Raw genomic sequence first — 26,439 nt, forward strand, 5'->3', positions numbered from 1 at the left:
TAAAAACGATGATTTGCCCTGAGCTCTCTGAAAAGGCGTCCAGCCGCCATCACAGTCAGGCCCGGACGCTTGTCTATTGTTTGGGCAAGGAGGGCAGGCTATCTTACAAACCTAAAATTCTCTTTTTAAGTCTAATTGGCTGGATAAATAGAGGTTCAGTAGAGGCGTACAGGCGTAAGTGGAATAATCATTGTGAAAATACTGTAATGTGGGGAGGAGGGCAAATATCTACATGGGTGATGGTGCTATTCCATGACATTGATGGGTCATAAACTATTTCCAATGTTGGAGACAAATTAAATATTGATAGTGCTAAATTAACTAAAGTATATTTAATCTGTCAATCTATTAATTAAATACACATTTTATTTCATTTAGTACTAGCACTACATCAATAAGAATAGGGATTAAGAGGTGGATGATATCCACCTCTGGGCAGGTAGGTACATAAATAATTGTAGGGAAAAAGGTAGATAATTGTCTAATCAGGAAGTCTGTATATAAGAGAACCTAGTCAGACACAGCCCTCAAAGTGAGAACAGAGGGGAAAAAGATGAATCAAGAAAATAGGGGGGTGAGCCCCCAGTCACTGAATGACTGGATCAATAAATAAAAGGTAACGATGACCTTCTCCATACCTCCCCTTCATTGTATACTCAAGCCGAAAGTGAGATAAAGGAAGGGGCTGATAATAAATATGTGGGTATCCTAAAGAACCCCATCCCCCATCCCACTGTTCCCATATACCTTGGCACCGCACAAGGCTAGTGCCTACCTGCACCAATAACCTTTAATGTACAAACCCTCAAAACTGTAGCATAGTGCTACCCAAGTGCTTGATGGAATAAAAAAAAAATTAAACGCTTATTTTAAGTAGCCTTATAAAATGTAAAACTTTATTTTACTTATATACTTTTTCTTAATCTGTATTTTGTAATAATGAATCCACTGACCATTTTCTGAAAATCTCGACCTACTAATACTGTGAACTAGACGTGTGCAATTCGTTTCGTTCCGAATGTAAATTCGGATGAATTTCGGGCAGTTTGGATGCTTACGAATGTCCGAAGTACCGAACCGTATGACATTGGTCCGATGTACTTCAGATTTCTGAAAAGTGGCAAAACATGAGAGAAGGAGGGAAAATGACGTGAATGATGATGGGAATCTTGACCAATAAGCTAATTCCTGGCACTGGGATCCCTATAGATGTGTAAGTGGTTTTGGTGGCAGTCCTGCTACCACAACCACTTACACATATGTAGAGCTCCTAGTGCCAGAAATGCCAACACAACCACTTACACATCTGTAGGGCTCCCAGTGCTCAGACTGCCACCACAACCACTCACTAGACATGTGCAATTAGTTTTATGCAAATCGGACATTTGGATGCTTACGAAGTTCCGAATTGCTGAAGTTCCGTAGTTTGGAAGTGCCGTACCGAATGCCATTGGTCCGAATTGCCAAAGCAGACCAATTTTTTACTTACCCAAATATTTGTACTGAACTTTTTTTTTATTGAGCTTTTTATTACACCCTACTGTTGTGAGCACAAACCTTTTCTGTTGTTGGGACTTGATTTTGTTCCTTGTTTGATACAGTCTCCTTTGTGTTCTCCTGACAATGTACATCTACGTAACTCTTTGATTGATAATCCTGTTGAACTGATAAAACTTTAATAAAAACCTCAATTACAAAAAAATGGAAATGTCAGAATTATATGGAAACTCTAAATGCAATAATAATTATTGCACAGACTATGATATAGTGAATTTCCTTGTCACTGTGTCCTTCACACAGTTGCTGATTACTGAGGAGTCGCTTTTTTGATGGACCTCAATAAGGAAATTTATATAAATTACATGGCCTCTACAGTATGACTACATTCAATTTATTCAGCAGTTCCACTCATCCGGTCTGAGAAGTTGAACTGTTACTGAGGGGAAATAACTACTTATCTCATAAATACATAGTATCCATCATGAGTTTATAGGTGCCATCAGAAACCTTAGACCAGAATGAGAGGCTCCTGATTGTTGAAGCTACTTTTTAGTCTTGTGTTACATAGCAAATTTGATTTACCTGATCAGTAATGGTGTAGTTCACAAACTATATTTTAAAACTCTAGTGAGTGCTCTGTTTTTACATGTTTTACATTTTTGACAGTTAAAGCCATTCTGTGCGGAAATAAACCTATAAATATACAACATGCAGATACCGACAAAAGTTAATACTGGTGGATCCACCCCCTGATATATGAAGGTAGCAATGTGTAAACAAGCACTCATGAGATAACCAAAACAAAAAAAAGATGGAAAAACAAGAAAATCAAAATAGTATCTATATCCAGTCCACTGGTTAGAGTACAAGATAATGGCAAAAAAAAAGGGAAGAAAAAACTGTATACAGTACAAAAAAACAAGGGGGCATTTTTTTTTATATCTTTTGCCTCCTCTTTTTCATGCTGCAACAACTTGTGATGCTGCTTCCACTGGCACTGCAGGTCCTTCTACCTTCTAAGAGAGTGTGTGTGTGTGTAAAACTGTATGTGAGGGTGTGTGTGTCTGCCTGCCTCCCTCCCCTCCCTCCATCCATCCATCCATCCCTCCATCCCTCCCTCCCTCCCTCTCTCCCTCCCTCTGAAAAAATATACACCTGCATTCACACACACACACATAACTCTGAAAAAATATACACCTGCATTCACACACACACACACACACACACACACATAACTCTGAAAAAATATACACCTGCATTCACACACACACACACACACACACACACACACACACACACAACTCTGAAAAAATATACACCTGCATTCACACACACACACACACACATAACTCTGAAAAAATATACACCTGCATTCACACACACACACACACACATAACTCTGAAAAAATATACACCTGCATTCACACACACACACACACACACACACACACACACACACACACAACTCTGAAAAAATATACACCTGCATTCACACACACACACACACAACTCTGAAAAAATATACACCTGCATTCACACACACACACACACACACACATAACTCTGAAAAAATATACACCTGCATTCACACACACACACACACACACACACATAACTCTGAAAAAATATACACCTGCATTCACACACACACACACACACACATAACTCTGAAAAAATATACACCTGCATTCACACACACACACACATAACTCTGAAAAAATATACACCTGCATTCACACACACACACACATAACTCTGAAAAAATATACACCTGCATTCACACACACACACACACACACACACATAACTCTGAAAAAATATACACCTGCATTCACACACAGGCCTAAATGCCTGTTTTTATCTGAATTAAATAACCATCACACACAGCCAATAAATCCAGCACAAATATCACATACAACCAATACACGCATATCACACACTGTTAATACACCCATTACAAATATCATACACAGCCAATACATAGCATACATATCCCACACAGTCATCACACCTATCACATACACAGACAACACAAACTTTACATCATACTTGGATGACGGGGGTCGCTGTGAAGATTTTTCACACAGGGCGCCTAAAGGCCTAAGGCCGTCCCTGCTCCAATGTCACGTGTTGGTGGCAGTGATGAATCCATTGGTTTTATAATTCTGTTTCACCCACCACTGCAGAAAGAGCACTTTTGTCTATTGCCCAGTATTCACAGCTATGAATATGATGACCCAAAGCATTTTAAGGGAAGAGTATGGAGAAGTCCGGCAGCAGCCCTGTATTTTCTCTGGCAGCAAGTGTGTAATTTTTCCTGCATCTTGTCTACCATCTCTAGTTTCATCTATGTCTGCTGTGGAATTCTATCATCCAACTTAGACAGTTGAGACATACCGCTAGCAAAATTAGCTCACCCACTCTCAATGTTACCAGCACCACTACTACCATCACCATTTCCAATTTCATTAATCTAGTGTACAGGCTTGTGGTGCGACCATTTCCACTGCTACCAAAGCAAATCCACCTGTATCTTCAGCAGACATAATTAGGGTTGAGGTAGTTGTCAACAGAGACAGGTTGGATAGGAACTGCTGGTCTCCTTATCATTCCAGGGAAGTAATCTCCAGCCAGTGGCATACATACCAGGCCCCTGCGACCCGGTATGTACCCACTGTGGCTAGCCTCTTCTCCTGGGGGGCCCAGGAGCCGGCCACCTCAGGGCCCTCCGAGGCTGGCCCTGCTGTCACCCCGCGGCCGGTCCTGCGGGCGCGCGAGGGAGCACTCTCCCCTGATTGCTTCAGCTCCCTCGCGCGCCGCGTACTGATACGTCATCTTCTGGCGTCGGCATCCCTACGCGGCGCGCGAGGGAGCTGAAGAGGAAGCACTCAGGGGAGAGTGCTCTTTGCACGCCCGCCCGCCCAGTGACCGGCCGCCCAGGAACCCATTGGGGAAGTGCCATCCCCAGAAAGTGACACCTTGCTGACCACCCTTAGAGCCAGGAATTTAAGGCTCTTTAAGTGGTGAGCGCTATACCTACCATAGCTGTACTATCTGTATTCTGTAAAGTACCACACATTTGGTCGCCTCTTTCTCCCTTTATTTGTATTTCTCTTGGAGGTACATCAGTGAGGAAGTGGTGTGTTGTTGCCCAAAGAGCATAAAGGTTTACCTTGCGGAGCCAATAACATATAGGCTCCAGACCATGTAAGTGGTTCTGTTTTATTTACCCATCACCGATTATTGTCCAAGACCATCTGCACTATTAAGGGGGGCGGTGCCTGACCACCGAGGCAAGCAATCGCAAGGCCTAACAGCTCCGCGTGTAAAACGGGAAAAAACGGTGGAAAACCCAGGCTGGGGACCCCCAAGTCACCACAAAGACGCAATATACCCCCTACAAGCGACATGGGGCGAAAAAACAAAAAAATGCCGACCGAGAAGCACTCCCCGAGACTCACGATTGGCGATATGTGGGGACAGGCCTGCGGGGCAAGCGGGACCAACATGGCGGCGCTTCATGGCGGATGCTCCGATTTTTCGGATGACCTCTCTGGAGAGGAATATCTGCCGGCACCCAAGACGGGGAGGCCAACACAGCCGACTACCCTGGACCCAGACACCGCTCCGGTGACAATAGCGGCCCTCACGCGGCTACTGGCAGACCACCACAAAGATCTGCATAACGACATAGCTGCATTGAGGGGAGACCTAAAGGGAATAACGGCCCGCCTCAATACGTTGGAACATACAGCCCGAACCACTAACCAAGACTTCGGGGAACTCAGACAAACTGTCCAGGACATCCAGCGGCAACAGAGACTCCTCGAACACCGCATGGCGGAGCAGGAAGATACTAGGCGGCGTGATAACGTGAAGATAAGAGGGATCCCGGACGGGATCTTCGAGGCAGACTTAGCCCAAGCTGTTGAACGCCTCCTGGCGAAAATCTTACCACCAGCGCTGGCCAGCAAGATTGCCCCTGCCAACGTATTCCGGATCCCCAAACCGCCAAGGGCACCGACCGGGGCCACACGGGACGTCATACTTACCTTCCACACTCGACTAGACAAGACAGCAGTCCAGAATGCCCTGAGAGGAAAGACGCCGTTCCATTTCGAAGGGATGACTCTAACCTTCTTCCCCGATCTTTCGAGAGGCACCCTGGCCTGGAGACGCTCCCTCCAGCCGCTGACCACGCTACTCCGGCAAAGAGACCTCAAGTACAGATGGCAAATGACCCACATACTCACCGTACACCAGGGGACGGACACTCATCAGATCCGGGAGCTGAGCGACGCAACACCGCTTTTGCAGGCACTGGGCCTACCACCAGACATCCTCACACAGGCAGGACAAGGGAGTGCCACGTCTCCTTCACACTCGTGGGACCCGGCAAGATCCATCCCGTTTGTACCGACAGGCCACACACCCGAACCCTATGTGGCGCTCACTACCTGAACGGCTCATGGGACGACTCGACAAATGGATTAACCCATGGTCCCGTAGCCGCAACACCACCGCAGAACCAGAGAGGGACATATCCTGGGGCCGGAGGGAAACCATGCATAACCCGTGGCCCGGAGTCACAGTACGGGACTCTGTAGAATGTTTATTTAACGGATCACCAAAGGTCCCTGCAAAGAAGGTGATCCCGCAAGAACTGCCTGTAATTGTGCAATTTTGTTTGTCAGTTTGAACATGACAGTTTATTGTTTTTCTTTCAAACCATTATATCTTCCCGTCTACCACCCCTACTTACACCCAGCAAAGGCACTGCTGACCATAGATCACACACACACGGCGCCCAGCCATCCCCACCGAATAGGCAACATACACTTTAAATAACCTGTTGCTTAACCTGCGGTTCATAGGACAGCGTGCTTTAAATATGTTCTGGCATATAGCCTAAACTAGACTGCCAACATGTATGATACCATACCTGTCGTATGTCTTTAAATGCTTCCATACTGCGCATGCAATGTTCTATTATACCTGTTATAAAAGCATAGTCGTGCCATGTGCACTAACCAACTAGCTTTACACTTGAAAGGTTACATCACATTTCTTTCTGGTCCACGGTAGGACTACATAAGGTTACCTTGTTACTCTCTACGCAATTATAATCATAATTGCATTTTGTTTTACCATGTCTTGTTTTATTTTTCTATTTTCTGCCTAAATAACAAATTGTTGTGCACAGTATTTCCAACGCCATAATGCCCTACAAGTGTTATACTGAAACATATATGAATGTCTTGCACCAGACGATGGGGCAGCGCAAACCTGTTTAATGAAAGATGCACGTATTTACAGATAGCCAAACTGTTGTGGTATATGTAGTAAAAGACATTGGGAAGGCTAGAAAGGCACCCAATACCTGCTTATACTCTCTTACTGGCAGGGTTTAACCCAATCTAGCCTGAGCATTTCTATAAATACTGTGAACTAACGTGTGTTCAATCCAAACTATAGAGTGTAAAATGTTTGCCTGATTTACCATCCCCTACTATGCTTAACGCGAGACCTGTCAAGCTCATTAGACATACCTATGTAATTAATATAACCCTCAAACAATGTGCAAGTTCTCAGAGCCACTGCTCTACATGTCCTGTTTTCCATGTTATTCTACGCTGCTGTGGCGCGAGATTATGTTTTAGTTAAACCATGCTATATAAAAAAAAAAAAAAAAGAGGTACTAGTATTAAGGAAATGCTAGATATCATCATTATTGACCCCGTTACTGTATTCTTAATGCATTTCCCTCTCTTTATTCTGTATCCCATCTCACATGCCTCAATAAAATACATCTGCACTATTAACTATCTACTGTTTATTTTTCCATATGTTTCGTTTGCATTTTCAAGTTTGTTGTCACACTGAATTGATGGGGTAAGTTTAACCCCTGCGCTATCCTCATTTTACAGCGCTCCACTAATTGGTATACACATACATTTCCTGTACATTTCCGCCGCCATTACCCAATTTTTTTTGCGTACCCCCAGGGGCACTGAATTGTACCACTGGGGGTACGTGTACCACAGGTTGTGAACTTCTGCACTAGAATAATAGAATGGACTAATAAAAATAACAGTAAACCATGAGCTTGAACAGAGCTTTGTAAAAGTCCCTCTATATACATTGTCTTGGCAGATCTCGCCTATCTCGCATTTGTGGTGAAATTTTGTCATCAAAACTAATATGGTGACCAGGGGTCATGTGACCAAGTTCATGTAGATCTTTCTTACAGGGGGATAAGCTTTACCCTTTGATATGGTAATTGGGTAATTCAATACCTTTACAAGTCAGGAAAGAGAACCACCTCCCCCTATCCCCTTTCTCTCTGTTCCTTCTTGGCTGTGCTCAGGGCCGGTGCAAGGATTCTTGCCGCCCTAGGCAAGAATACATTTTGACGCCCCCCTTATGAACGCAGCTACATTCCCTCAAAGTCTTATTCACTAAACTCTGAATTACACTAAAGAGACATTTAGGGAAAGAGGCACACTGAGTAGATATTAAAGGGAAACTATAGTGCCAGGAAAATAAACTTGTTATCCTGGCACTATAGCTTCCCTCTCCATCAAGTGCATCTCCCCTCGTGGTGCAGCAGGGGTTAAAACACCTTCTGTCACTTACCTGGGTCCACCAGTCTTTTGTGCTGGCTTGGTTCCACCTTCGCTCCTCATTGGCCACGCTTGCAGTGGTATTTCCGTGACTGGACGTCCCCGTGCATAGCCACTAGAGGAGTTAACCCTAAACGGTAATTATTGAAGTTTCTTAAAAATTGCAATAATTACCTTTGCAGTGTCACTTACACAATCTCACTAATACACACTCTCTCACTGGCATACACACTTACACATTCTAACTAACTTACACACTCTAACACATACACATTCTCACTTACCTACACAGTGCCACTTGCACACTCTCACTAACACACACAGTGTCACCTACATACTCTCACGTATACACACTCTCACTGGCATACACATTGCCAGTTACACACTCTAACACCACTCAGTGTCACTTGCACACTCTCCCTAACACATACTCACTTACAGTGTCACTTGCACATTCTCCCTAACACACACACGCACACACAGTCACTTGCACACTCTCCTTAACACACACACACAGTCACTTGCACACTCTTCTTAACACACACACAGTCACTTGTACACTTTCCTTAACACACACACAGTCACTTGCACACTCTCCTTAACACACACACAGTCACTTGCACACTCTCCTTAACACACACACAGTCACTTGCACACTCTCCTTAACACACACACACAGTCACTTGCACACTCTCCTTAACACACACACAGTCACTTGCACACTCTCCTTAACACACACACAGTCACTTGCACACTCTCCTTAACACACACACACAGTCACTTGCACACTCTCCTTAACACACACACACAGTCACTTGCACACTCTCCTTAACACACACACAGTCACTTGCACACTCTCCTTAACACACACACACAGTCACTTGCACACTCTCCTTAACACACACACACACAGTCACTTGCACACTCTCCTTAACACACACACACACAGTCACTTGCACACTCTCCTTAACACACACACACAGTCACCTGCACACTCTCCTTAACACACACACACAGTCACTTGCACTCTCCTTAACACACACACAGTCACTTGCACACTCTCCTTAACACACACACAGTCACTTGCACACTCTCCTTAACACACACACACAGTCACTTGTACACTCTCCTTAACACACACACACAGTCACTTGCACACTCTCCTTAACACACACACACAGTCACTTGCACACTCTCCTTAACACACACACACAGTCACTTGCACACTCTCCTTAACACACACACACACAGTCACTTGCACACTCTCCTTAACACACACACACACAGTCACTTGCACACTCTCCTTAACACACACACACAGTCACCTGCACACTCTCCTTAACACACACACACAGTCACTTGCACTCTCCTTAACACACACACACAGTCACTTGCACACTCTCCTTAACACACACACACACACACACAGTCACTTGCACACTCTCCTTAACACACACACACACACACAGTCACTTGCACACTCTCCTTAACACACACACACAGTCACTTGCACACTCTCCTTAACACACACACACACAGAATCACTTGCACACTCTCCTTAACACACACACACAGAATCACTTGCACACTCTCCTTAACACACACGCAGAGTCACACACAGTCACTTGCACACTCTCCTTAACACACACACACACGGTCACTTGCACACTCTCCTTAACACACACACACAGTCACTTGCACACGCTCCTTAAAACACACACACACAGTCACTTGCACTCTCCTTAACACACACACACAGTCACTTGCACTCTCCTTAACACACACACACAGTCACCTGCACACTCTCCTTAACACACACACACACGGTCACTTGCACACTCTCCTTAACACACACACACAGTCACTTGCACACGCTCCTTAAAACACACACACACAGTCACTTGCACACTCTCCTTAAAACACACACACACAGTCACTTGCACACTCTCCTTAACACACACACACACAGAGAGTAGCTTGCACACTCTCCTTAACACACACACACACACACACAGAGAGTAGCTTGCACACTCTCCTTAACACACACACACACACACACAGTCACTTGCACACTCTTCCTAACACACACACAGTCACTTGCACACACTAACACACAATGTCACTTACACACTCATTAACACACATACTGTCACTCAAACACAAACTTTACATAAAGTCACACTTTATTTACACACACAAACAAATCAATTTACACACTCCCCTATTTACAAACATGCACACATTAAGAAATCCACCTTAACCATGCCATACCTGGGTACTGTGAAGAGAAGAGGTCCAGGCTGCAGGATCCAGGATGTTGCTCTTTCTCCTGGGGGAGCAGGAGAGCCATGCACTGTGAGCACAGCCTGCTTCCTGCTCCCTTCACCGTGCTTCCGGTGTTCACATGCCCTTCAAACGTGTGGGGAAGGGGATTACTATATAGATAGATTTAAAAAGGGTTGTTGCTTCGTGGGTCTGGGCTTTGTGTTTGATAAATTTATAGTATTGTGTTGTTGCCTTCTAATAAATACCTTTTAATGTAGACAAACCTTGTGTTATATATATATATATGTGTGTGTGATTTACCACATAGAAACATAGAATGTGACGGCAGATAAGAACCATTCGGCCCATCTAGTCTGCCCAGTTTTCTAAATACTTTCATTAGTCCCTGGCCTTATCTTATAGTTAGGATAGCCTTATGCCTATCCCACGCATGCTTAAACTCCTTTACTGTGTTTACAGCATTTACTATCCTTAAACCATCCAGTCATAGGAACGGTGTTGAAGAGATGGAGGGCATATAATATTAAAAGTCAGCTCTCTCCTAGATTATCCCCATTACTCCCTATATCTAAAAACTTGGACTTTCAAAATGGACAGGGCGCACAGTTTATTGAAATGCCTGGGATTAGAACATGATGGGATGGTAGGGTCATTACTTGTATATGGTTTACTTCCTACTATGATCCAGTTAGTGAAACATAATATAATAACTACATTACTTCAAATTCTAGCTTATGCACAATTGAAAGATTATATGACTAAAACGATTATTCCCAGGTGAGCACCTAGAAACTTGACCCCCTTTGAAGAGAAATGTAGTTCTTGGAAGAAAGTAAGAAGACCACTTTCATTGATTTATGCTTTCATTTAACAAAGTATAGTAGATAATAAGAATGAGGGGTTTCAGTTGAAATAGGCAGCAACACTGAGTCCAGCCAAGTGAGAAACATTGGGCATATATGTTTGGCAGAGTTATGCTCTCTATAGTAAGTCTAACAAAGAGGCAAGCCTATTATAAAAGAGCAACAAAATGGTATAAGACACCTAGATTTCTAAAACGTTTATTTCCATTAGTTAGTCCTTTATGTTGGCACTGCCAAAAGGAAGTGGGTCGAGGAACATATATGGTGGTACTGCTCAAGTATTATTCCTTTCTGGGATCAAATTCTTAACATTATTAAAATAATCCTTTAATTCTCAATGTCTCTATTACATTCACAGGTGCTTTTAGGCTGGCCTAATGTCTTCCCTGATTGACATAAGCAACAATTGCTATGGATATTACTGGGTGAAGCAAATGCAGACACAAATTCCCACAATGGAACAGTGGGTGGGGAGGGTAGAAAATACTAGAGAAATGACGAGTTACATTAGATTGCCAGGGGTGTAACCAAAAATATCATAAAATATTGGATGCGTTGTTAGAATACTTTAAAAATGGACTAGTATACGACTGCCAATTTAGGTAAATATAATAAGGATATGTGTTAGAGATATAGACTGAATATTTTGTATAAATTGGAAATCTATATGTATAGAAAAATCATTAAATGTGAAGTATGACAATTGTGAATTCTGACTAAATTAGCAAATTGATGATTACTCATGACTGACCTGATACTAGACTGGGGTGATCTAGTTCTCATCCTATATTTGTATAAAAAATGCTTTAACACTTTAAAATATGTGCTTTTACAAAGCACTTGTTAGTACCTTAGCTTTCTATGGTGATTTAAGTAATTTCTCACTTCTATATTCTACTGTAGTGATGTCGCGAACACGAAATTTTCGGTTCGCGAACGGCGAACGGGAACTTCCGCAAACGTTCGCGAACTGGCGAACCGGGCGAACCGCCATTGACTTCAATGGGCAGACGAATTTTAAAACCCACAGGGAATGTTTCTGGCCACAAAAGTGATGGAAAAGTTGTTTCAAGGGGACTAACACCTTGACTGTGGCATGCCGGAGGGGGATCCATGGCAAAACTCCCATGGAAAATTACACAGTTGATGCAGAGTCTGGTTTTAATCCATAAAGGGCAGAAATCACCTAACATTCCTAAATCGCAATGGATATGGATTGACACCTGACATATGGCATATTGACACCTTGACATATGGATTGACACCTGTCCTCAGAGACCCTGATACACACTGACAAAGAGCAGAATAGAGACTGTTCCCCCTACATAGGGTCACTTGGCAGGTATGGATTGACACCTGTCCTCAAAGCCCCTGATACACACTGACACAGAGCAGAATAGAGACTGTTCCTCGTCCTCAGAGCCCATGATACACACTTAAACAGAGCAGAATAGAGACTGTTCCCCGTCCTCAGAGCCCATGATACACACTGACACAGAGCAGAATAGGGACTGTTCCCCTTACATAGGGTCACTTAGCAGATATGGCGTGGTCGTGGGAGGAGGAGGATGACTTTCACCTCTTCCCCTGTTAGATTCCCGTTGTGCTGTGACATCATTCTTATACGCTGTGTAAAGCATACTTTTTAATTTATTTTGCAAATGCTGCATCCTTTCCGACTTGTAATTCGGTAACATTTCCGCCACTTTCTGCTTATACCGGGGGTCTAGTAGCGTGGACACCCAGTACAGGTCGTTCTCCTTCAGCCTTTTTATACGAGGGTCCCTCAACAGGCACGACAGCATGAAAGACCACATTTGCACAAGGTTGGATGCCGAGCTACTCATTTCCCGTTCCTCCTCCTCACTGATGTCAATGAAGGTATGTTCTTCCCCCCAGCCACGTACAACACCACGGGTACCAGATAGGTGACAACGAGCACCCTGGGATGCCTGTTGTGGTTGGTCTTCCTCCTCCTCCTCAAAGCCACATTGATCCTCTGACTCCTCTTCCTCACAATCCTCTTCCAGTGTTGCCGAAGGTCCAGCAAGCGATGCTGATAAGGCTGTTTCTGGTGGTGATGGTGACCACAACTCTTCCTCTTCCTCTTCACGCTTATCTATGGCCTGATCCAGCACTCTTCGCAGGACACGCTCCAGGAAGAAAACAAATGGTATGATGTCGCTGATGGTGCCTTCGGTGTGACTGACTAGGTTTGTCACCTCCTCAAAAGGACGCATGAGCCTACAGGCATTGCGCATGAGCGTCCAGTAATGTGGCAAAGAAATTCCCAGGTCCCCAGAGGCTGTCCTAGCACCCCGGTCATACAAATATTCATTAACAGCTTTTTCTTGTTGGAGCAGGCGGTCGAACATTAGGAGTGTTGAATTCCAACGTGTCGGGCTGTCGCAAATAAAGCGCCTCGTAGGAACGCCTGAAATGGCCACACACCTTCCTGGCCTGCTTCAGGACGTCCTGTAAGCCTGTGTACTTATGCACAAAGCGTTGTACGATCAGATTACACACATGTGCCATGCACGGCACATGTGTCAACTTGCCCAACTTCAATGCCGCTAACAAATTTTTTCCGTTGTCACAAACCACTTTGCCGATATCCAGTTGCTGCGGAGACAGCCACTTTTCCACCTGTGCGTTCAGGGCGGACAGGAGTGCTTGTCCGGTGTGACTCTCTGCTTTCAAGCAAGTCAAACCCAAGACGGCGTGACACTGCCGTATCCGGGATGTGGAATAGTACCTGGGGAGCTGGGGGGGTGCCGTTGATGTGGAGCAAGACGCAGCAGCAGAAGAGGACTCAGCCGAGGAGGTTATGGAAGAGGATGGAGTAGGAGGAGTAGAGGAGGTGGCAGCAGGACTGCCTGCAAGTCATGGTGGTGTCACCAACTCCTCTGCAGAGCCATGCATTCCATGCTTGGCAGCAGTCAGCAGGTTTACCCAATGCGCAGTGTAGGTGATATACCTGCCCTGACCATGCTTTGCAGACCAGGTATCAGTGGTCAGATGGACCCTTGCCCCAACACTGTGTGCCAGACATGCCATTACTTCCTTTTGCACAATCGAGTACAGGTTGGGGATTGCCTTTTGTGAAAAGAAATTTCTGCCGGGTACCTTCCACTGCAGTGTCCCAATAGCTACACATTTTTTGAACGCCTCAGACTCCACCAGCTTGTATGGTAAAAGCTGGCGGGCTAATAGTTCGGACAAGCCAGCTGTCAGATGCTGGGCAAGGGGGTGACTTTCTGACATTGGCTTCTTTCGCTCAAACATGTCCTTGACAGTCACATGACTGGGCAGATGAACTGCTCAAGGCGGGAGATGGAGTGGCGGATGGTTGAGGGGGGGCAAGGAGGACAGCAGTGGTTGACATGGCTGAAGATGCTGGACCAGGAGGAGGATGGCGGCTTAGAGTTTGCGTGCTGCTTGTACTCATGTGTTGATCCCATAGGCGTTTGTGATGTGAGATCATGTGCCTACGCAAAGCAGTTGTACCTAGGTGGGTGTTGGACTTCCCACGACTCAGTTTCTTTTGGCACAGGTTGCAAATGGCATCGCTGTTGTCAGAGGCAGACACACAAAAAAAATTTCACACTGCTGAGCTCTGCAATGACGGCATTCTGGTGGTGGACACAGCATGCGTTGATTGTCGGGCTGACCCCGGGTGCCGATGCATGCTGTCTGACTGTGCCACTAGCTCCTTGTGACGACCTCCCCCTGCTTCCAACTCGTCTCCTCCTCCTCTCTGTCTCCCCATCTGAACTTTCGCCCTGTTCTTCTTCTTGCCGAGCGGGCACCCACGTGACATCCATGTACGCATCGTCATCATCAACCGCTTCACTTGTATCTGACAACTCAGCAAAGGAAGCAGCAGCGGGTACAACATCATCATCATCATCACACCGTACGTCCATGTGTGTAATGCTGCCTGCCTGAGACATATCCCTGTTATCTACATCCTCTGGCAATAATGGTTGCGCATCACTCATTTCTTCAAACGGATGTGTGAATAACTCCTCTGACATACCAAGTAAAGCGGCTGTGGTGCTAGTTTTGGTGGTGGTGGCAGGCGGGTGAGTGGTATCTTGAGAGGTGCCTGAAGCTAAGCTGGAGGAGGATTGTGCGTTAAGGTTCCGAGCGGAAGCTGTAGAAGATTGGGTGTCCTGTGTTAGCCAGTCAACTATGTCCTCAGAACTTTTCGAGTTCAGGGTACGTGGCCTCTGAAAACTGGGCATTATTCTAGGGCCAAAGGGAATCACAGCACCACGACCACGATGGCCCCTGCGGGGTGGCCTGCCTCTGCCTGTCATTTTTTGGGGGATTAGTGGTACTATGCGTGCAAGCTACTGTGAGACCAGATAAGAGTGGCAAATTGCAATGGCAGAAGTCTGCAGAGTACACGCTGTAGGCCTGACACACCCGCTTGAAGACAACTAACTGCTATTCAATCTATAACAGTGAAGAAAGTTTTTTGATTTTAAATGTCAAGCTTAAGCTATTGTGACACCAGATATGAGTAGCAATGTGCACTGGCAGAGGTCTGCAGAGCACACGCTGAAGGCCTGACACACCCGCTTTAAAGGACACTGACTGCTATTAGCTTACACTGGAAAACTTTTTTTCTTTGTAAAAGCACGCTATAGAGACACCAGATATGAGTGGCAACTGTCAAAGTACACTGGCAGGGGTCTGCAGGGCACACGCTGAAGGCCTGAAACACCCGCTTTAAGGACACTGACTGCTTTTAGCTTACACTGGAAAACGTTTTTGCTTTGTAAAAGCACGCTATAGAGACACCAGATATGAGTGGTGGCACTGACTGGGCAAATGGGCACAGTATCCACTGTGAGCCTGACACAGAAGCTGGCAGGCAACTAACTGCTATTCAATCTATTACAGTGAAAAAAAAATGTTTCTTTTTAAATGTCAAGCATAAGCTATTGTGAAAACAGTGAGTGAGTGGTGGCACTGGGCAAATGGGCACAGTATGCACTGTGAGCCTGACACAGAAGCTGGCAGGCAGGCAACTGCAATAACATTACACAGAAAAAAAAAATTAAAAAAAAAAGACTGATGTTCTAGCCCTAAAAAGGGCTTTTTGGGGTGCTGTTCTTACAGCAGAGATCAGATGAGTCCTTCAGGACTGTAGTGGACACTGAATACCCTAGCCTAGCTATCAATTTCCCTATCTAATCAGCAGCAGCTACACTTTCCCTCCTCTCACTAAGCATGCAGCTTCAGAATGAATCTAAAATGGATGCTGGGAGGGAGGTGGGAGGGTGTGGAAGGGAGGGTCTGCTGCTAATTTGCTGGAATGTGTCTGCTGACCTTGAGGCACAGGGTCAAAGTTTGCTCAATGATGATGAATAGGGGGTGGATCGAACCGTCCATGTGTTCGCCCGCGGCGGCGAACGCGAATACGCTATGTTCGCTGGGAACTATTCGCCGGCGAACAGTTTGGTACATCACTATTCTACTGCTGTTTTTCCAATTATTATTTTTCTTGTTTTTCTTCCTTCCCTATCTTCCCTTGTCCCTTTTTTATATACAATGATATGTTGAAAAAAGAATAAACTATAATTAAATTTAAAAAATAATAGAGAATATTCCTAAATTCCTTCATCCATGACCACTTCTAAAAGTGGAATGGGTCATGGGGACTAGGGTAACCCTTTAAGTTACTTTTAGTTTGAAATTCACAATGGGGTTGTGATTCCCCCACACTGATGGACAGTCACTAATGTTACAGCCTAAATATGTAGGAAAGCTTAGTTCTAGTGAGGGGGAACAATTGATTGGGTGGTTGGTTACCCGCCTTTTAATTTAGAGTTTTGGATAAGTCTAATATTTTGAACTGGAAATTACTCCTGCCACCCTATTTTTTCATTAATAGAAGATAACAAAAGGAAAGAAAACTTTTCAATAATTATCAACCAATAATTCTAAAAGTACTCTTACCTCCTACTTTATCAGAGATACATTGAATACGTTACCATCTCTGACGCACCTTGTTTGATTATACCAATTCACTATCCTAAAATAATGTCCCAGCGACCCTAGTAGTCACCCTTTGCTGAACTGAACTACCACTCCTCTCCCAGTTCCCTTTCAACACATTCACCCCAAATGTCTCTCCCTTCCACTTTTCCCCCCTCCCTCCCTCCCTTTTCTCCTACTGGATTTTTCTTTTTAACCTCTAGATATTTCACAGCCCAACTCCATATAGTGGCATAACTTTAGTCGTATGAACGCTCCAAACAATAATACCCCTCAGACAACTTACCATTTGGTTTTCCCAGTTCTTTGTTACTGGTACATAGCTATTGAAATTGTCATATTAAGAAAATTTGAGAAGCACTATCACCTTTTAGGTATGTATTTTTAACTGTGAGTATTTTATGTATCTTATATACCTGTTTAATGGACCACAATTTCATAAAGTCCTCCAATGCTTTCATGTGCCAATGGTCTTCTTTTCATTTACCTTTACTTTTCTTTGTAATTTTTGAAAACCTTCTTCTAAATGAAAATTGCAAAAAAAAAAAGCTGAATTCTAGTTTTGGAACACACACAAACCTTCAGCATATGCAATTCAAATATTTTGGCCAACTTATTTAAAACCGTTTCAGTTATTTATTTAGTGTATAAATCCTTAAAGGGACTCTCCGGTGCCAGGAAAACACACAGTTTTCCTGGCACTGTAGGTCCCCTCTTCCTCCCACCCCTTCAGTGACTTACCTGTATCCAGCACCGATGTCCCTCGGCGCTGGGTCAGGGTCCGCCCACGCTCCTCCCCCGCCGATGTCATCCAGACCTATTGAGCATGCGCGGTCGCCGGCGGGGGAGACCTATTACGCATGCGCGGCAATGCTGCGTACGCGCATTACACCTCCCTATAGGAAAGCATGCTTTAAATGCTTTCCTATGGGGATTTCAGTGACGCTGGAGGTCCTCACATAGCGTGAGGACGTCCAGCGATGTTATAGCACATTTACATGTGCTATAAACAAGTTACTGCCCTCTAATGGCTGTCTAGTAGACAGCCACTAGATGAGGAGTTAACCCTGCAAGGTAAATATTGCAGTTTATGAAACCTGCAATAATTACACTTGCAGGGTTAAGGGTGGTGGGAGTTGGCACCCAGACCACTCCAATGGGCAGAAGTGGTCTGGGTGCCTTGTAGGCATGTGCATGGGGAAAATATTTGTTTTGGTTCGGCATTCCGAAATTCGGGACTTCATCAAGCCGGGACTTCGGCAATTCAGGACTTCGACACTTCGGAACTTCGACAACTTCGGAACTTCGGCACTTGAACACTTCGGCACTTTGCCGCTTAAACTTCGGCAACTTCGGCACTTCGGATCTTAGACACTTCGGAACTTCGGCAACTTTGGAACTCTGGCATTTCGGGACTTTTGTTGCAGCCGCTTGGTAGATAACTCCCTAATTCCCACGGTATTAGGGAGCTATCTACCAAAAGGCTGAAAGACCTAAATTGGTCTTTCAGCCAATTTTACTAATGCTAAGTAAAGATTACTTAGTATTAGTAAATTATGCCCCTACTCGCTGTACTGCGAGTAGGGGCCTGTGGCTGCTCACTGTTAAAAAAAATACATAAAAAAGGGGTCCCCTGAGCGGCGGTTGGGGCCCTATATAAAAATTGGGGGGGGACCTAATGTCCTCCCCCCTGGCCCCCACCCCTGAGCGGCGGGTAGGGGCCCTAAATACAAACTGGGGGGGACACCTATTGTCCTCCCCCCCTGGCCCCCACCCGCCCTAAACAAGAATAAGAGGGGGGACCTATTGTCCTCCCCCCTGGCCCCCACCCCTGAGCAATGGGTGGGGGCCCTAAACAAGAATACCTGTAAAGTACCTGTAAAAATAAACTTACCATTTGATGTTTTCTTTCTTCTAAAACCTTCTTTTTTCAGCCCCAAAAAAGGACAAATAAAAGTCCATAATAACCGACGCAATTAAAAAAAAAAAAAAAAGTGAGCGCAAAAAAAATTATCCATCTTCACTCATGGAGGGCTCCGCGCAGACTGAGCTCTGCAGGGCGGGGAAAGGCTTATAAAGCCTTGCCCCGCCTTGCAATTAGGCTCAGAGCACTCTGATTGGTGGGTTAAGTCTCTAAATTTACCTGTCACAGCACTCTGGTTGGTTTGAAATCCACCAATCAGAGTGCTCTGTGTCCTTTTACACAGCGTGGGAAAGTTTTTGGGAATTTTCCCACGCTGTGTAATTTGACTCATAACTCTCTGATTGGTGGATTAAGTAACCAATCATAGAGTTATGAGTCAAATTACACAGCGTGGAAAATTCCAAAGAACTTTCCCACGCTGTGTAAAATGACACAGAGCACTCTGATTGGTTGGTTTGAAATCTACCAATCAGAGTGCTGTGACAGGTAAATGTAGAGACTTACCTGTCAGTCTCTTCATTTACCTGTCAAAGCACTCTGATTGGATGGCTTAAACCCACCAATCAGAGTGCTCTGAGCCTAATTGCAGGGTGGGGCAAGGCTTTATAAGCCTTCCCCCGCCCTGCAGAGCTCAGTCTGCACGGAGCCCTCCATGGGTGAAGATGGATTATTTCTTTTTGCGCTCGTTTTGTTATTTTTTTATTTTTATTGCGTCGGTTATTATGGATTTTTAGTTGCCCTTTTTTGGGGCTGAAAAAAGGTTTTAGAAGAAAAAAACATCGAACGGTAAGTTTATTTTTAGTTTTACAGGTATTTAGTTAAAGGTCCCCCCTCATTATTTTTAGGGTAAGGGTGGTAGGTAGGAGTTTAATTTTTTTTGGGAGGGGGTGACTAGAGGTTTGGGGACCCCTAGTCACCTGGGGGGGAGGGGGGTTAAATATGTATTTAGGGCCCCCACCCGCCGCTCAGGGGTGGGGGCCAGGGGGAGGACGACTTTAGGGCCCCCACCCACCGCTCAGGGGTGGGGGCCAGGGGGAGAACATTAGGCCCCCCCCCCCCTTATTTTTGTTTAGGGCCCCCACCCACCGTTCAGGGGTGGGGGCAAGGGGGAGGACATTAGGTCCCCCCCAATTTGTGTTTAGGGCCCCCACCCACCCCTCAGGGGTGGGGGCCAGGGGGGGTGACATTAGGTCCCCCCCCTTATTCTAGTTTAGGGCCCCCACCCACCGCTCAGGGGTGGGGACCAGGGGGAGGATATTAGGTCCCCCCCCAATTTGTATTTAGGGCCCCCACCCACCACTCAGGTGGTAACCTCTCTCTTGCAGTGCACTCGTGCCACGCAGAGATTGTCAAATTTGTCTCTCTCTCCTAACCCCCCTTGCCTCTAGAGTGAGTCTTATCCATTGTGTGCCTCTTAATCTTAGCTTACACCTTGGGTGCTTCTTAAACCCTCTTCGAACCCCTCATTCTCTGCCAGACCATGGAGGTTGTGCAGGGACACACACAGAAGAGGAGGTAAAGAACAAAAGACTGTGATGAGGCCACCATCCTCATTTGCATGTGTGTGTGTATGTATGCAGGGGCGGACTGACCGGTCGGGCACTTCGGACATGGTCCGAGGGCCCGGCCGGGAGGGGGGCCCGCCATCAGGGGGCCCGGCCGCCCCTTTAAATGCTGCAGCCGCCTGAGCGCTCTCTTAAGAGCGCTCAGGCGGCTGCAGCTTCTCACCTCCCCTCCCCGTAGCGTGGCCGAGCTGCTCTGCGTCCGCGGTGCCGGCCGGAGTTATAGGAAGGTGCACACACACTGAGTGTGCACCTTCCTGTCAGTCCGGCCGGGTACAGGAAACAGAAACTCCTGTTCCGCGCGGAACAGGAGTTTCTGTTTCCTGTACCCGGCCGGACTGACAGGAAGGTGCACACTCAGTGTGTGTGCACCTTCCTATCAATCCGGTCGGCACCGCGGACGCAGAGCCTCTCGGCCACGCTACGGGGAGGGGGTAAAAAGAGAGAGGGAGGGAGGGAGGGGAGGGGGGGGGAGTTAAAAGAGAGAGGGGGGGGAGTTAAAAGAGAGGGGGGGGAGTTAAAAGAGAGAGGGGGGGGTTAAAAGAGAGAGGGAGGGGGGGTTAAAAGAGAGAGGGAGGGGGGGTTAAAAGAGAGAGGGGGGGGTAAAAAGAGAGAGGGGGGGGTAAAAAGAGAGAGGGAGGGGGGTTAAAAGAGAGAGGGAGGGGGGGTTAAAAGAGAGGGGGGGGTGTTAAAAGAGATGGGTTAAAAGAGAGAGGGAGGGGGGTTTAAAAGAGGGAGGGGGGTTAAAAGAGGGAGGGGGGTTTAAAAGAGGGAGGGGGTTTAAAAGAGGGAGGGGGGTTAAAAGAGAGAGGGGGGTTAAAAGAGAGAGGAAGGGGAGGTTAAAAGAGAGAGGGGAGGTTAAAAGAGGGGGGTTAAAAGAGAGAGGGAGGGGGGGTAAAAAGAGAGAGGGAGGGGGTAAAAAGAGAGAGGGGAGTAGGGGGGGTAAAAAGAGAGAGGGAGGGGGTAAGAAGAGAGGGGGGTAAGAAGAGGGAGGGGGGTAAGAAGAGGGAGGGGGGTAAGAAGAGGGAGGGGGGGTAAGAAGAGGGGGAGGGGGAGTAAAAGAGGAAGGGGGGAGTAAGAAGAGGGGGAGGGGAGAGTAAGAAGAGGGGGGAGGGGGTAAGAAGAGGGGAGATTAAGAAGAGAGGGGGGGGAGTAAAGGGGGTAAGAAGAGGGGAGGGGGGAGTAAGAAGAGGGGGGAGGGGGGAGTAAGAAGAGGGGGGAGGGGGGAGTAAGAAGAGCGGGGAGGGGGTAAGAAGAGGGGGGAGTAAGAAGAGGGAGGAGTAAGAAGAGGTGGGAGTAAGAAGAGGGGGAGGGGGAGTAAGAAGATGGGGAGAGTAAGAAGGGGGAGTAAGGAGAGGGGGAGGGGGGAGTAAGAATGGGGATAAGAAGAGAGTGGGAGTAAGAAGGGGGTAAGAAGAGGGGGGGGTAAGAAGAGGGGGAGGGGGGAGTAAGAGGAGGGCAATTGCCCCCTCCCCTGTCCGCAGGCACCGTGCGGGCAGCCGGCAGGGGAGGGAGGAAGAGAGGACACGGGAGCTCAGCCTGCAGCTCCTCTGGGTCCTTCTTGCGCGAGCACAGATCGTTGCCGCGGTTACCACGGCAACGTTACGGCTCTTGCAAGAGTAAACTCTAGCCCTGGAGCTACGGGCTAGAGTTCACTCTCAACACTGTGACCACCAGGTATTCCTGGTGGTCGCAGTGGTGAGAGTGAACTTTAGCCCCATAAACACACTGCCCCCACACCATACACATTCACACACTGCCCCCCATACACACACACTGCCCCCACACACACATACACATTTACACACATTGCCTCACACACACACACATACACTGCCCACCCATACACACACAGCCCCCCATACTAACATTGCCACACACATACACAGCCCCTTCGTACACACATTGCCCCACACACCCTACACATTCACACACTACACCCCCTCACACTCACTGAACCTTTCACACAGACTGCACCCCTTACACATTGCACCACTGCTCCTATACCCTACTACAGCCTCATATCCCAGCAGACCCCAGGTAAGTTGTCAAACTGTTCTTAAACGGTTTGACTACTTACTCTGGGAGGGGGGCCCGGCCCTCCTGGCACCATAACGACTACACAGAGTAGTAGTGGTTATTGTGCATGGATTATTTCTTTAAATAATCTACGAGTGCCCCAGTAGCCAGCAAGCCAGCCAACCCACAGGCCAGCCAGCCCACAGGCTGGCCAGTAGACAGCCAGCCAGCCTACAGGCCACCAGTTAGGCTTAAAGCCAGCATCCCCACAGCCTGCCAACCGCAGCCAGCAAGCCACATCCTTCCAGCCAGCAAGCCACAGCCAGCAAGCCACAGCCTGCCAGCCGCAGCCAGCAAGCCCACAGCCTGCCAGCCGCAGCCAGCAAGCCCACAGCCTGCCGGCAGTAGCCAGTAAGCCCACAGCCTGCCAGCCGCAGCCAGTAAGCCCACAGCCTTCCAGCAAGCCCACAGCCTGCCAGCCGCAGCCAGCAAGCCCACAGCCTGCCGGCAGTAGCCAGCAAGCCCACAGCCTGCCAGCAAGCCCACAGCCTGCCAGCCGCAGCCAGTAAGCCCACAGCCTTCCAGTAAGCCCACAGACTGCCAGCCAGCAACAGTAGTTAAGGTAAGAGGAGCCAACTTGGCCTAGGTATCAGCTATGTTGTGTTGCTATATTGTGAATAGGAACCAGAGTGTTGGAGAGACCCCCCTCCAGGCCCCATTAGACTCCATTGTAGTCTCTAATGGGACCTGGAGGAAATTCTTTCTAACACACTCTCTAAAGGACACTGAGATAGCCTCTGCTAGAATGCTCCCCCCCCTCCATGGCCCATTAGCCCTCAATTGTAGTCTCTACTGGGGCCTGGAGGCGACTGTTTCCAGCAGGGACACTGAGATGGCCTCTGTTAGAAAGACCCCCTTCCAAGCCTGTTAGACTCCATTGTAGTCTCTAATAGGGCCTGGAGGGGATTCTTTCTAACACACTCTCTAAAGGACACTGAGATAGCCTCTGCTAGAAAGACCCCCCTCCATGGCCCATTAGCCCTCAATTGTAGTCTCTACTGGGGCCTTGAAGGGATTATTGCACTTTTGTTCCTTGTGTCTAAAGATTGTGTAGGGTGTGGCTGGAGGCGGTGCATGGAGGCGGGACATGGGTGGCGCTTGCTGCGGAGTATGGGTGGGGCCTGTAAGGGGGCCCTTGATTTATTTTGCCCGGGGGCCCTGAGGGTTCTCAGTCCGCCCCTGTATGTATGTATGTATGTATGTATGTATGTATGTATGTATGTATATATATATATATACCGTATATACTCGAGTATAAGACGAGTTTTTCAGCACATTTTTTGTGCTGAAAACCCCCCACTCGTCTTATACTCGAGTCAGTTGTCTGTATTATGGCAATTTTCATTGCCATAATACAGACAAGGACCGGGGGCTGTCAGGAAGCTGTAACTTACCTTCACCGCAGCTCCTGTCAGCTCCCTTCTCTCTCCTCCGTCCGTGCAGCTCCCAGGTCAGCTCCCTCTGCAACTCTCGCGAGAGCCGCGGGGTCAGAGCGTTGCCACGGGTTACCGTGGCAACGCTCCGCGCGGCCGCGAGAGTTGCAGAGGAAGCTGATCTGGGAGCTGCACGGACGGAGGAGAGAGAAGGGAGCTGACAGGAGCTGCGGTGAAGGTAAGTTACAGCTTTCTGCCAGCCCCCCTCCTACAGCCCATCCACTGGACCACCAGGGAGTGAGAGCCCCCCTCCCTGGCCAGCTAACAAGCAGGGAGGGGGGACGAAAAAACAAATAAAAAAAATAATAATAATAAAAAAAAATATATATCACAATAATAATAAAATAATAATAATGAATAAAATGCCCACCCCCACCAATGCTCTGCACTCACACACACACACACTGCACCCACACACACTGCATTCATACACACTCATACACACACTGCACTGCATTCATTATATACACACACTGCATTCATACACACACTCATACACACTGCACTGCATTCATTATATACACACTGCATTCATACACACACTGCACTCATACATACACACTGCACTCATATACACACACTGCACTGCATTCATTATATACACACTGCATACACACTGCACTCATACACACACTGCACTGCATTCATTATACACGCACTGCACTCATACACGCACTGCACTCATATACACGCACTGCACTCATATACACGCACTGCACTCATATACACGCACTGCACTCATATACACGCACTGCACTCATATACACGCACTGCACTCATATACACGCACTGCACTCCATTCATTATATACACACTGCATACACACACAGCATTCATATACACACTGCATTCATACACACACACACTGCATTCATTATATTCACACACTGTAAATAAATATTAAATTAATATAATTTTTTTAGGATCTAATTTTATTTAGAAATTTACCAGTAGCTGCTGCATTTCCCACCCTAGTCTTATACTCGAGTCAATAAGTTTTCCCAGTTTTTTGGGGTAAAATTAGGGGCCTCGGCTTATATTCGGGTCGGCTTATACTCGAGTATATACGGTACTTGGTAGCTTTAATTCCTATACAATTTAAACAGAATGCGACTTTATTTCTTAACTCATTGTAGATGAAATTCGGACAGGGAAAACGAGGTCTCTTTTCCATCCAGAGCAGCTTATAAGTGGCAAGGAAGATGCTGCAAATAACTATGCCCGTGGACATTACACCATTGGAAAGCAGATGATAGACAAAGTTATGGATTATATCAGGAAAACGGCAAGTACATGTTTTATTTTAAAGACTGGAATCCTGTTCATTAACTCAGTGATTTGTAGTAATTGTTTCTATATATGGATATAATGTGAGAAACAATCTTTGTAGCTAGAGAGGCTTATGGTGCCATGAGTGTCCTGGTACACTCATTTAAGTAGTCAAACTGTTTTAGTACAGTGTGACTTCTTACCTTGGGTCTGCTGGGCACCACTCACTGCCTGCAGCCAGGAGAGTCAAGTTCCTGCCTAGGAGCTTCTGTTGACTTTCACGGGCAAAGTTCTGCAATGCAGAGCAATCTCAATGACTGCTGAAAGCATTAGCTGGCCACTCTCGAACAATGTGCTATACCCTGCACTGTGGGGGTTGGCTCATACAGAGAATCTCCAGCTAGAGAGGAGGAGCGGGAAGCAAAATGAAAAGTCCCTGTGTCAGAATTTCTGATTTCACTAAAAGAAATGTGGGTAAATTCATTGGATGCAGTCTTCTTTTATTAACACACTAAATCTAGTAATTTTATGGCAGTGTGTGTGCCAGTATTTTTTAAATTTGTATTATTATTATTATTTTTTTTACATACTTTATATAACGCAGTGATATACATACAAGCTCAGAATAACATGTCAGCATGGTTGTATAAGGTATGAATGATAAAGAAATAACAACATGACGTGCTGAGAATAAGACATAGTTATGACGAGTTAGATTATTGTAAAAGCTGGTAAGTAGCCCATCTCCACTAAATGGCATCATTTATCAACAAAACATGAATTGGTCAGTGAACTTTGAAAATTACAAGAAAATATAACCACTGGCTTGCACAAGCACCTTACATACTCTATAATAAGTAAAAAGAAAATGAGTGAGAATACCAATAAGAT

The 26,439-nt window shown here is 46.3% G+C and overlaps 1 protein-coding gene across 1 annotated transcript in view; it reads left to right on the forward strand.

Moving 5' to 3' along the window:
* LOC134603694 (tubulin alpha-8 chain-like) overlaps positions 1 to 26,439 on the forward strand; it is a gene marked incomplete at its 5' end in the record, with an annotated part of 54,394 nt that overhangs the window by 5,067 nt on the left and 22,888 nt on the right. The window contains one exon of the mRNA XM_063449872.1: positions 25,416 to 25,564. Coding sequence (XP_063305942.1) covers positions 25,416 to 25,564 — 149 coding nt within the window. The remainder of the gene's footprint in view (positions 1 to 25,415; positions 25,565 to 26,439) is intronic.

This window comes from Pelobates fuscus, chromosome 3 (genome assembly GCF_036172605.1).
Source record: "Pelobates fuscus isolate aPelFus1 chromosome 3, aPelFus1.pri, whole genome shotgun sequence".
Lineage (NCBI taxonomy): Eukaryota > Metazoa > Chordata > Amphibia > Anura > Pelobatidae > Pelobates > Pelobates fuscus.